This window comes from Terrapene carolina, unplaced genomic scaffold, assembly GCF_002925995.2.
Source record: "Terrapene carolina triunguis isolate 2854851 unplaced genomic scaffold, T_m_triunguis-2.0 Scaffold23, whole genome shotgun sequence".
Taxonomy (NCBI): domain Eukaryota; kingdom Metazoa; phylum Chordata; order Testudines; family Emydidae; genus Terrapene; species Terrapene triunguis.
In genome coordinates this window covers 20,972,895-20,986,783 of record NW_020664374.1, presented here as the reverse complement: position 1 = coordinate 20,986,783, position 13,889 = coordinate 20,972,895, and the positions used below count along the sequence as shown (strand labels likewise).

The following is a 13,889-nucleotide window of genomic DNA, read 5'->3' as shown; positions in this document are numbered from 1 at the left end:
TCAATGGCAGGGAAGTAAGCATCCTCAGAGATTCACTCTAAGAACTCAGGATGAGTTTGCAGAGCTCGTAGGGTACATCTACACTGCAAAAAAACCAAATCACAGCAGCAAGTCTCAGCGCCCGAGTCAACTGATTTGGGATAGCACTATAGGACAGGAATGTCTTCACTGTTATTTTTAGCTCCATAGTGCAAGCCCGAAGCAGTTGATCCAGTCTCTGAGACTCGCTACTTGAGGGGCAGAGGGGAGTTGCAGTGTAAACATACTCATAGTTAGCAAAGTGTAAACATACTCATAGTTAGCAAACAAAAACAAGTCAAGACAAAAACAGAGTGCCTGTAATCTGAAATCAAGTTTCACACATACTTTCAGCAACTCCTTGGAAGGCCAATCCTGGAGGAGAGTATAGAAACAGCAGACTAAAACACTGGCTCCCAAGCCTGTAGGAGAATTCACTCCCGCTCTATTGCACCACAGGAAGTTAACCTGCAATGAGTGAAACTGAATACAACTCAGTTTCTTTCTAGCTGCATCTACGCCAGAGAATTGCACTACTGTAGTTTACACTGGGATGACTGCAACAGTGCACCCTTCCCATCCTCCCTTCCCCCCACCCCACCAGCATTAGCCAACCTTTTGTAATCAAGCAGTACTTATGAGTCAAGCACTCCATGCAAGTGACTGTAGATTGTAACATCTTCTCCACAGTCCTGACACAGACTGCAGATGGCATGGAAAAACATCAGCAGTATCTACGCTAGGCTGTTTTGGCAAAGTTCTGCCAATGGTTCAGCTCTGCCACTCCTAGCAGGAGCATACTTAGACCTAGGCACCCACTAGCCCTTTGTCCACTGTGTCATCCAAAACTCCTCAGAGCAGGAATACGCAACATGGTGGTTAAAATGCCAATGACCAACTGTCTACACTAGCAGTCCCACCACCGGTGCTCTGCAAATGTAGTCTTGGGGTGGGGAAGAGGAGGAGACGAACACACCCTGTTGGGGGGAATAAACACAAGTCATCCTGAGTTTTAAGACTGGAGATTATATTTTATTTTCTTTCAATTACTGTTCTAATTAGTGGTAGTACTTTAAGGAAATAACCAGTCTCAGAACCTTTCAGATCAAGTTTCTTCCTCAAAGAAATCTGTTTTTCTGCCATCAGATACATTCGAATCATTAGCTTGGCTATGGAGGGAGTAATCACCAAGTAGTACATCATTATCGTAATAGGGGAAATAGGCTCTTTACATACAAACACAAGAGATTATTATTGTCATCAATTATTTTTACAGTAGACAATTGGGCAAGTTTGGTTTTTATTTTATTTAATTTTTTATTTTATTTAAATTAGTCTTAGACTAACAGTCTAAAAAGTATAAAAAAGAGCGTGGCTTGTAAAAGAAAAAAAATTGTTTCTCCTACAATTTGAGTGAAGCTGAAGTATACCATTTAAAAAATGGACTTCAATTTACATAGCATCCTATTACAGCTAAGCATTATTGTTTGTACAACAGCTTCATAATGCCAGCAATGCTCTGGGAAATAGCAGCTAACAGATGTTGCAGAACCAACAAAGTAGCAAGTACTGCTGATGGGCTTCCAATCATAACAGTAGGTATTTTAAAATCATTTCCCCTTCTCTATTTGCTTAGCATTAATAAGCCCACTAACACTTTAAAACTGAAGTATGAATGTTTTTATCATTTCTCCCCCACCCCAAAAGTCATGTGCACACACACACTCATTATTATAGGGTTCCCAATTCTTACTTGGCGGCCTTTTTAACTACAGAGAGAACTTTGTATAGACTTTGCAAACAGTTAAGGAAAAGATAGGTCACATTTTGGGCTAACTCAGTGACATTATCCTTTTATGCTTTACACATCTAGCCTTATAATGGGCATATCCCCATTTAGGACCATATGGATGGTGTTTGTGTTTGGTTCAATTAACATCTTGCTGTGGGAAGAAGGGAGATATTTAATGAACTCCTACTGCAAGAGACCAAACAGCAGATGGTAAGGGAAAGCCTACAAACTGAACATTTCGAGTCCACTTAGTATTTCAAGTTCTCCAATACCAACATTGGAGAACGTACTGATGTAAACATGCCTGGGATGTTACTTACAAATCCCAATGCATGAGGAAGAGAATGCATCTTTAAGTGCCTGAAATTCACTGATTGACCAAAGACCAAAAAAAATATTCTCTCAGTATGCTTGTAAATTAATTAGGTCAAATTTATAAAATAATTGTGTGCATGGTAAACTCTGCACCTGGTTGCCCCAAGAAACAGTTTCCTGGTAGTAGTGTGCTTGAATGAAGCTCCATCCCACCACTCCACAAGCTTAACAGATTTAATAGAAGATATTTGCTTCTTCTTGACTGCCACTTGTAACTAGAGCTGATAAAAAAGAATGAATGTTTCACACAGGTTTCCCTAAGAAGCAGAATGTTTTTCCAAACTCAACTCTATTGGTAGATAGAATAGCTCCCCTCCACTGAGTTCTTTAGATCCATGTCTATTCACAGCAGCTGAGGATCCGGCCCACTATTTTGTTATAGCTATTAGCACACCAAAATTGTTCACATTTTACATAATGTCACCTGGCCCTTTCATCCAAAAATATTAAATATAGCAGACAAAGCTGTTTGATTCAGGACTTTGATATGTCTGTTCATACAACACCAGCTCTATTACTACACCTCTATCCCGATATAACGCTGTCCTCGGGAGCCAAAAAAATCGTATTGCGTTATAGGTGAAACCGCGTTATATCGAACTTGCTTTGATCCGCCGGAATGCACAGCCCCCCCAGAGCACTGCTTTACCGCGTTATATCCGAATTCGTGTTATATCGAGTCGCGTTATATCGGGGTAGAGGTGTATTCTTGTCAGATTCTTAAACCACAGTATCCAAGAGCCTTCCAGAAGTACATAAGGGGTTGGCTACACTGGCGCTTTACAGCGCTGCAACTTTCTCGCTCAGGGGTGTGAAAAAACACCCCCCTGAGCGCAGCAAGTTACAGCGCTGTAAAGCGTCAGTGTAAACAGTGCCCCAGCGCTGGGCGCTGTAAGCTAATCCCCTAGTGGAGGTGGAGTACCTGCAGCAGCGCTTTGAAATTTCGAGTGTAGCCACAGCCTAAGCAACATGATTAGTATTTGTCATGTCTAGTACTTCCAGTGTTGTAAATGGGCTGCTGAACCCTGGAATGAAGGCAGGCTGTTTGTTGGACTGCAGAGGAGGAATGGACCAATGACACCTGACTAGATTTCCTGAATGAGAGCAACTGGGGGCGGGGAAGATGCGCTAGGTAGGAGCATAGTTCTTCACAGCAGTTGGGGCTGAGCTCCGCTGCTAACTGCAGAAAATCTGGACTGATGAAGCAGTTTACCACTAGCGGGGCGCATGCTAGGCCCCTCTGGTTTCGGCCCTTGTTGCCCTCTTCAATCAGTCAGGAACGCCTCAGCTTGATGCAAAACCAGTGTTCTTTATTTACAGTTGTTTTCCCACCACCACTTTCCACCTACATACAGGTTTCGCAGCCAGCTTTGCCAAGTGCAGGCCTGACCAGCAACAACCCAGAAGGCTCCCGGCTCCCACCTCCCTCCCTGCCTTTATAGCCCTGGCTAAAGAGGCTGGCAGGTGCTGCTCGTTACCAGGCAGACACAAGCAACCAGCCCCAATCCATTCCCCTTGATTGAGGCTGGAGTGGCAGGGGCTGATCAAGTGCTTATCACTCAGCACCCTGTCACAACCACCCTGAGCAGTTTATCTTGGTTTCTTTAGATGCAAGAAATGTTATCTATTTCTACAATATGTAATAGAAATATCTAACAGGAGGAAGCATTAAAGGGATATCAACTTAAAAATCCACACAACACATCTAATTAAAAACCACTACCATTATTACAATAACCAAAAGAGTAGAGGGAAAAGTCCCTTTTGTTTACTGTGATAATTGACTATGTGGAGTTAGTTTCACTCTTCCTCCCACACAGAAACTTACTCCTGTTTCTGTGGGTCTTTCACCCAGCAAGAAGGAAAAGAAAAACCCATTAAAAGAACAAGAAGAGGAAATTATAAAACCTCAAAGGGAATGAAGATGCTAATACAGTACCTCTTCCCTCCCCCCAACAAAAAAAATTGTTTAAAATAACTAATACAGGTCAGTGTGGCAGAGAACAAGTCCATAAAGAGCACTCAAGAAACACAGATTTGTGTACAGAAAAGAATCCAAGATGTGCCGAATAGAGGGACAAGAAGAAAATGAAAATACTTCACCTGGCCCTCAACCTAACAAGCTTCAAACACCACCATATTTAACGTCACAGTTCTTGTATTAGTTAACCTGGTCTACAGCCAGGTTCTCTACCAAAGCCCTAAAGTACAGTATAGCTCTTGCCATCCCTTTAGCAAGGGATGTGGTTTGTTTTCTGTCACTTGGGAGCCTGGATATTTTTCTGGTCCAGGACTTACCAGACTTATATTATACAGGAAGTCAGCCTAGATAACCATAAAGTCTTGAATTCCTTGTTTTTCCTAGATGAGGCTCTGGAGGACTAGCTAATTGTTATGTCATGATCCCACAAGCTGGTGGGAGAAGGATGGAGACTTTGCATGTTCTTGTTGACAGGGCTTGACAGGTATTTCAACTGAACGTTCCATCCCTCCCCTCCCACTTAAGAGTTTTAAATACAAAATCATATCCTCTCCCATTTCAAATTAAGGGTGGGAAAGATGGAGATCAGATTTGTCTTTCTGCAATGCCGTGAGGTACAGGAGAAGCTAGATGGAGGAAGCACTGGTCTGCCAAATAAATGCAAGTGTTCATTCAACAGAGAGTTTGTGAACTGCTGGTCCAACAGGTAGCTAGTACTTTATATTGTTTAAATCTCTATGACTCCAATCCTATGAAGATCTATACATGTGCTTAATCATAGTGTGTAAAGTTATGCATATGCTTACACAATCAGATTTTCATAAATGCCTTAGGGAGTTAGGTTCCCAAATATTAAGGGTGGAATTAACAGGGGGGAAACTTAGGTGCCTACAGGATTAAGCAGTAGCTGACAGGAGTTTTGTAAATGCCACCTTTTACATACCAACATTTAGATACCATTGGAATTCGTAAAAATCCTCTTGGCTACTGCTTAATCCTGTAGACACCCAGGCACTTTAGGCACCAAAGTTTCCATAGTTAAGAGTCCCTGAGGCACCTACATTTCAGCAGCTAGGCACATGCACAGTCGCCCAAGTTCTGAGATCACCAAGCAGAGAGGGCTGACCCTGTTCAGGCACCTAACTCTATGAGAGGATTCACAACTGTGAACCTTGAGTGGAGGAAGATGTCTCCCTCTGGCCTGGAGTTAGTTGCCTAACACACTTTGAGGGGAGGAGCTTACACAATAATACCCCTCGCCTAGCCAAATGGGAAATGCTGAGTTTAGGTGGCTCCCCACTGAACATGTTGGCTTTTGTTAATCCCTTTCTTAGGTCCTCTCTCCCCATACATTGTATAGCGGGCCTGGCTGCCTAACTCAGGATTAGGAATTCCAGTAGGTGCTGCAATGCCTAAATCCCCCACAGGCTGCTATAAAAAAGCCCAGTCTAGCTTGTATCCAGAGGAAAGAAGCCTAAGTATACTTTTTAATCATCTGCTTTATATCGTCTAGGTAGATTTCAGCTACTTCAAGTACTAGATATAATTAGGTATCACACGGTTACTAGATATAATTAGGTATCACACCATCTTCTAACTTTTATATAAACTGTCCATTCACAGAGAGTCATGCTTTTAAAGACTGAATATTACTATACATTAACATTTCCTAAACCACAATATCATTCAATAGCCTGGAATGATATATTTGGGAGAAGGAGACACTTGAAAAGTTATATACTAAAAACAAGACTCTCCAGTTGCTGTCCCATAGCAGAGCAATGTAAGACGTACAGATAACGCACATTACTCTAACAAACAAAAACAGTTCAAAGATACATCAACAGTTTGTTAGTAGTTTCATGACATTCCAGAGCACTTTACCATCATCCTGCAACACTGCTAGCTGCAGCTGTTATTTTTTTGTTCAAAAATTGTATTGCCCATACAGGAGATAAAAAACAAGCTAGTTAATAACCTTTGATTCAGCCTTTATATCCGACTTATTTCTATAGATTATATGTACTGGTTTCATTACAGAAATCATACCAATATTTTGTTTTGGGCCACAACTATATTAGAGGTGAAATTCAATATAAAAAAACCCCCACAATTTGAGTTGAGGACACTGTCATCTGGGGAAAAGAGACTCACTCCTCTCCAAAGACTGTTCACCTACTGTTGTTACAGAAACACACAAGAGTAAAAGTAGTTTTCTTCATTCACTTATGTATTGGACAACTCTTCCCTGTTTAGTCAACTTCCCCTTTTGTTGTTAAGGTGAGTACTTCACACACACTAACTGGAAAGAGAAAAGTGTTGTAAAAACAATAGGAAAGTAGGATTTTAAAGACACAATAAGGGTATGTCTACACTACAGGATTAATCCGAATTTAGATAATTCGAATTTGGGAAACAGGTTGTATAAATTCGATTGTGCGCGGCCACACTAAGCACATTAATTCGGTTTTTAACCACATTAATTCGGTGGTGTGCGGCCACACTACCCCATTACTTTAACCACAGTAATTCGGTGGTGTGCGGCCACACTAACCCTAATTCGAATTAACAAAATCGATTTAGGCACTACTCCGCTCGTTGAGGTGGAGTACAGAAATCGATTTTAAGTGCCCTTTAATTCGAATTAACTGGCTCTGTAGTGTGGACGGGTGAAGGGTTAATTCGGATTAACGCAGCTAAATCCGAATTAAAGTCGTAGTGTAGACCAGGCCTAAGGCAGATGTAACACCTGAAAACATTGCCCCCGTTAACTGTGGGGGAGGCATAGAAAAGTATTAAGGTCAGACTATGTTGTTAAGTACACAAACTTTTACAATTATTTTCCCTTCTGTGATATCTTTTCGGTTCTTGATGGTTCACTAAAAATGTATCATCCTGCACTGTCAAAAATGTATGGATTGCAATGAAGCTTCTAGAATCTATGATATCTTCACTGAAACAGAATTCCCAAAAAGGATTTGTTTAACACTGTCCCCAACCCAAACAGCCTGGAAAAAGTACTCCTGGGGGCATTCTGCACCAAAAAAATAAAAACTCCGTGCAAAATTCTGCAAATTATATTTGTCAAATAAATGTAGAGACTTCAGCGTGGCTTTGGGGAGCACAGGCCACTGACTGCACAGAGGTGGGAGATCACTGTACAGCCCCCCCCCCACACACAGACTCAGCGGTGAGGCTGCACCCAATCCACACACAGCTCAAGGACTGGGCCTGCCCCGGAAACACCCCAGGGCCCTGCCCCTCCATGCCAGGTGCACCAGGTGTGGGCAGGCAGGATCCAAGCATGGAGAGGCTTAGTGTGGGGGGATCCAAGTGTGGGTTGAGGGGGTTCTGTGTGGGGCAATCTGGGTGCGGGCGGCTCAGGGATCCGGGTGTGGGGGGATCTGGATGCACAGGGGCTTGTTGGTGGGTGGAGGGGGTTGTGGGGGCAAAGGTAATGGGACTCTGCAGGGGGGTCCAGCTGAGTGTGGTTGGGGGTCTGGGTGTGGGGGGATATAGAGCTTGACAGGGGCGTCTGGATGTGGGGGGCTCAGTGAGGGGTCCAGATGCTGGGGGAGTGGGGCTCATTGGAGTGGGGATTCAGGTGCAACTGGCTGGGGCTCAGTGATGTGGGGATCTGGGTGCGGGTGGCTCGTTGGGCAGGTGCAGGGGGAGTGGGGCTCATCAGGGGGGTTCCAAGTCAGGGAGTGAGGCTCAGCAGGAGGGTCTGGGTACGGAGGGGATCTGGATGCATGGGGGTTGGGTGGATGGGGGAGCAGCTCCCTGTACATGGATACCTCCTCCCGTAGCGATGAATGCAGGAAGTAGGGGGTGAGGGTAAGTGTGCAGAGCTTCCTGTAGCTGGGGGAGAAATCTGGGGGTGGGTCTTACCCAGCCCTGGATGCAGTGCAGGGGAAGAGGGAGTCCCATCCTCCCCAGCCCAGCTGGGATTAGCAGCTGAGTCCTGCGCAGGATAGGAGCCACCAGCCAGGTCTTCCCCAGCCCCACCCCCTACCCCTACCTCTCTGACGGCTGCCCCGCAACATACTTCTGGGGAGGGTCGCATGACCGCTCTTGTGGCTTCCGTTTGCTTTCCCGTCAGAAAGTCATTTTTCTGCGGGGAAGCAAAGAAAACTGCAAGGGACATAAATTATGCACATGCGCAGTGGCGCAGAATTCCCCCAGGAGTAAAAAAGGGTGCATTCAACAACTAAAAAAAATTATTTAAAATAAATATTATCAGAGTAATTAATAACTAGCAAGGTAATCAAGTGTTTACTTGCCTCCTTACAAAGCTATCAATTTCAATCTACAGACTTTGATCGGCACTCAAAGTTTACTACAACGCTCTCCAAAAGTGAAATATATCACCCACCTAGTTTACCAAATGAAGTTAATATTTTTATTGAGTTTTGGCTCGAACCTGCCTCCCCATCCTGCAACTGACCAGTCCGTGGCTGTAGTCAGTAGTTAAAATCTGATCCCCAGCTCACTTTTATCACTACTTACTGCCAGGAATTCTGCACACCATCATCTGATAAGAAATTCAGGAATAGCTTACAAAATTATAATAAATTATGTTGGATATGTGTCTCTCTACTTTGTTTTGACCCAGAAAAAAATCAGCAGGTCATTTCCTGTTACCCCATTTTAAATAAGAGAAAAATGCTACTTTTAGCATTTCACTGACAAGTCATAATAGACTACATAATGAAATGCCACAGGTCAGATTTTCAGAACATCCCATTTTACAGTAATGTCTCCTCCCCAAGGCAACCTCAGAAAGCCTAATATGGATAGGAGATTTTTAACAAAAATATCTAGTTTTTAATAAGAACAGATTTAAACATTTTATTAAGATGTTTTTAAAAAAGTGAACGGTACAGAGTTTAAGTGTAGAAGTTTCTCGTTATCAGGGAATAACGTACAGATTATCAAGGGGTGCGAAGTTCGGTTTAAGATTTGATGGCGTAAGGAATACATCCGATTGGGGGGTCAAAGGTTAACGGGTCAAAGTACAGATATTGAGATAAGAGAGTATGTTGTTCATATAATGGCTACATTCAGGTGTGGAGTATCATGAGTGGATACAATGATGAGGATGGATTGACCCCCATTTGGTGAGATTTAATGTTCAGTGAGTTTATGGTTCCAGTTCATATGGTCCAACAGACAAGTACATACATAAGTCAACCCCACAGACTGAAGTCTTCATGCTAAATCACAGCATGTAAGCCATGAATGCACACCCCCACCAACTCCCTTCCTATAGCATCATAACAAAGGGATAAACAATTAAAAACAAAACTTGAGTCTTTTCTAGCTTAGCTACTACCCCTGTCATTTGCAAGAGGCCGACAATGCACATTTTCAAACCAGGTCTCCGAAAATCCGGGCACTTCCTTGTTTCCTTTCTCTATATCATATTGTTGTATTTCCCTCCAACCCTCCCAAACACAAATACTTCATTTTGCCTCGCTTTACTTCCACACTAGGCCAAGCATTACCTTGGCCAGATCCCATTTCCCACCAGGATAAATGCAGAAAAATAAAAATAACCCCGCCAAAAGAAAGTCACCCAGCCAAGGGACAGAAAAAGGTCATGCACGCGGCAAAGAAATGCTTAATAGAAGCAACATCCTTCCCCCAGACGCACACAATTTTAAGTGACAATCCACTTATTTGCACTAACACTTGCATTAACACTCTAGGCTGGCGAAGCAGAGTTGCACTAGGTGCGTTGCTAGGCTGGCTGCCGATGCCGAGCGGACTTTGTATTTTTTTCCCTACGGGTCGGGGAAATGAATTGTGCAGAGACGGACAGGAAAGGGGTTGCATGGCGAGGCACGAGGGGAGCTGCGCGCCCGGAGTGGCGGACGCATCTGCATGCCTGGGGAGAGGCGGGGGAGCTCCGCACGTACGGGGAGACACAGGGCAGGGGGAACCTGCACGCCTGAAGGGCGAGGGCAATTGCATATATAAAGGACAGGGAGATCTGCATGCCTGAGGGGGGTTACCACAGGGGGCCCTACAACATGGGGGAGGGGAGCCCACAGGAGACGTGCGGGGGGCGGGGGGGGGGAGCAACCTACACGCCGGGGGGAGGGGCAGCCGGATGCCTGCACGGGGGAATCAGCTGCGTGCCTGGAAGGAGGGGGGGGCGGGGGGGGGGGAGATCTGGAAGGAAGGAGCGCAAGGATTTGGGGAGGGAAGCGCTCGCATGTGGCCGCTGGGTGATGGGCAGAGCGCGGCGGCGGCTGGAGCAGCAGGAGGGCCTGCAGCAAGGAGCGGGCCGGGGCCGGCTCCCCCTGGCCCGCTGTCTGACTGGCCAGAGGCGGAGCACCAGCCGCCGCTCGGGGCGGGGAGGTGCAAGCGGGGGGCGCTAGCAAGTGGGGAGCGCGGCGGGCGGGCGGGGGCGCTGACCTGGGGCGCTGAGCAGGAAGTCCAGGGTGCTGTGTCGCGCTGCTGCTGCCATGGCGAGGCGGAGCCCTGTGCCATGCCTGGTGGCGGCGGCCGCTGCTGCTGCGCTGCGAGTGCCACTGCCAGAGCCCGTGTGCGGCGTGGGGCTGCTGCGTTGCCGCGTGTGCGGCGGGCTGGGGGAGCGCAGGGGGAGGGACCCGCCAGCGCCGCCCAGCCCACGCTGAGGGGAGCGCAACCGCGGCGGCCTCCGGGGGCGAGGCTGTGCTGCAGGCGGGCCGCGGAGGCTAAACCGGGGGGGTCCCCGCCTTCCCCTTCACTGCCGCCCACAGGTCTGGGAGACACTGGGCAGTAATTAAACAGCAACAAACCCTGGGGCCCTGCTGCGCTCCCAGCCCAGGCAATGTCCCCTCTCCCTCCCTGGCACGCCCACGCTGTTCCAGCACCAGGAGAGGGGAAGAGTGAGCGCAATACTTTGGTTCCTTAGGTTGTAAGCCCAGCAAGGAACGAGAGAACAGCCATATTGGGTCAGAGCAAAGGTCCCTCTAGCCCAGTATCCTGTCTTCCGACTGGCCAATGCCAGGCGCCCCAGAGGGAATGAACAGGACAGGTAATCATCAAGTGATCCCGTCCCTGCCCCAGCATCAGGCAGTCAGAGGTTTAGGGACACCGTAAGAACCTATAACCTTCTTTTTGTTGTGCTTGTTCAGTGCCCAGCCCATGACTGGGGCTCCTATGTACAACAGCACTGCAAAACAAATGATTGTAATAGTTTTATGTGCCTCCTTTGCTGCCCTGAGCCTCTCTTTGGAACAGGATGGATTCTAGAGTTAGACCCTTCCCGAACCTTCAGTTGTGTTTGGAGCAGACAGATGCCACCTGTGCTGCCACAACAAAAATACACTCCCACCCTTGAGTTCTCCCAGGGACTTGTTTCACAGAAGTACCACAGAGTTCCCTGTGTTCTCCCAGTCCTAACTTCATTGCCTAGGAGGAAGGCTGCTGTCACTCTCCTTCAAAACATTTAAGAAAGGCTGCTGTAAGGAAACTTTTAAAATCTTTGAATAAAATTAGAATTGCAAGATGAGATGCTGCATACCACAAACAGCAGATGAAAGAGGCAACATGTAAACAATGGGTGGTAGTAAAAAATTTAGTTCAAGCAGCTGTGGCTGATTTGACATCCAGAAATGTATCATTTTGTGGCAGCATGGTTACCAAAAACTCCACTGGAACATGCAACCAGACCAGAGCGGCCAATAAGACATGTGTCATGGACTAGCTAGCCCTTTGAGGCAAGCTCTGCCCATCATTTAGCAGCTATCCCTAGCTTTACTGAGGAGCTGCCATTAGTTCATTAATGACCCCACTGGGTGTAATGGGGCTCAATTAGAAAGACTGACCCCAGCTGTGGTGGTGAAGCAGGGTGAGTACTATTCAAACAGAGCTGGGAACTCAGAAGAAAGGTGGACCCTAGAGAAAGAAACAAGGGGAGTTCCCCTCCAGGAAGAGTCTGAGGCAGTCAAGCTGAATCACCAGGAGAGGATAGGATAGGCTCAGGGGAGGAGGGGAAGAGCAATGAGTTAGGGCCTAAAAGTAGCAGGGAGTTCCTCAGAGGTAAACTGCTAAGAGTCCCTAGCAAAGGGAAACGGGGGTAACCCTGCTGGGGAAGAAGCTGTTCAAGAGTGTCTCTACAGGGGCCAAGAAGCAAAAGATTTCATGAGCATTTGAGATGAGCAGAAGTTTGGACACTTTGAACTTTAAATTGGACCTTTAGTTACCCTAGAAGGAGAGTGAATTATTACATGACTTGGCTGGAGGGTTAAGCCGCAGAAGAGCGGTGGTCGTACTACATGTAGGTACCAGTGACAGAGGGAAAGGTAGAAGAGAGGTCCTGGAGGTCAAATGTAGGTTACTAGGTAAGAGATTAAAGTCCAGGACCTCTATGATAGCATTCTCTGAAATGCTTTCAATTCCACATGAGGTTCTGCCTGTCTAACTGGCTCTGCAGGGTCTCACTGGATGAGATAATGGTGTTAGGAGTAGGGATTAAGGCTTACTGGGAACCTTTTGGGAAAGAAGGAGCCTTTGCAGCGGAGATGGGCTCCACCTAAACCAAAATGGAACCAGATTGCTGGCATGTAAAATTTAAAAGGTTGTAGAGGAGTTCTTAAACTAATGGCTGGGGGAAAGCCAACAGGTGCAGAGGAGCACACAGTTCAGACACAGACATTCTTTAGGTGAGGATTTATTAAAAGGGATACTCTATCCTAGTAAAAAAGGAGAAGATAGAAGTAGATAAAGTACAGATAGGAACTGGAGAGAAACAGTCAAATAAAAAGAGTCCCATTCAATTATATCTCATGAAAGCAGACAATTAAATGTTGACAAATTTTGTAAGTGCTTATTTATATACAAATACTAGAAGTCTAAATGCTAAGATGGATGAACTTGAGTGCCTGGTATTAAATGAGGATATTGATATAATAGGCATCACAGAAACTTGGTGGAATGATGTTAATCAATGGGACACAGTAATACTAGAGTATAAAATATATAGGAATGACAAAGTAGGTTGTGCTGGTGGGGGAGTGGCATGATATGTGACAGAAAGAACAGTCAAATATAGTAAAAAACTGAAATGAATCGAACAGTACCATGGAATCTCTGAATAGAAATTCCATGCTTGAACAATAAGAATATAGCAGTAGGAATATACTACTGATCAGGATGGTGATGGTGATTGTGAAATGCTCAGGGAGATTGGAGAGGCTACAAAATCAGAAAGCCCGGTAATATTGGGGGATTTCAACTATCTCCATATTGATTGGGTTCATGTCACCTCAGGATGGGATGCAGAGAAAATTTCTAGACACCATTAATGACCACTTGGAGCAGTTGCAACCCACAAGGAGAGAAGCAATTCCTGATTTAGGCCTTGGCTACACTGGCGCTGTACAGCGTTGCAACTTGCTGCGCTCAGGGGTGTGAAAACACACACACACACCCCCCCCCCAAGCGCAGTGAGTACAGCGCTGTAAAGCGTGAGTGTAATCAGAGCCTGCAGCGCTGCATGCTATTCCCCTCGGAGAGGTGGAGTACTTACAGCGCTGCGAGAGAGCTCTCGCAGCGCTGGTGGCGCGACTATACTCGTGCTTCACAGCGCTGCTGTGGCAGCGCTGGGAAGTCCTGAGTGTAGCCAAGGCCTAAGGCTTAAGTGGAACACAGGACCTGGCCCAAGAAAATGTAGTTGAAATGCTTGATACTAGTGACCATAAAGAAACTAAATTTAAACATTCTTGTAGG

At 45.9% G+C, this 13,889-nt stretch overlaps 1 protein-coding gene across 1 annotated transcript in view; it reads right to left on the bottom strand.

Annotated features, from left to right (window-relative positions):
* Positions 1-10,759, bottom strand: part of LOC113406251 (spermine synthase) — a 66,494-nt gene extending 55,735 nt beyond the window's left edge. The window contains exon 1 of the mRNA XM_026649865.2: positions 10,590-10,759. Coding sequence (XP_026505650.1) covers positions 10,590-10,641 — 52 coding nt within the window. The 5' untranslated portion in view covers positions 10,642-10,759. The remainder of the gene's footprint in view (positions 1-10,589) is intronic.
* Positions 10,760-13,889: the final 3,130 nt, after the last annotated feature.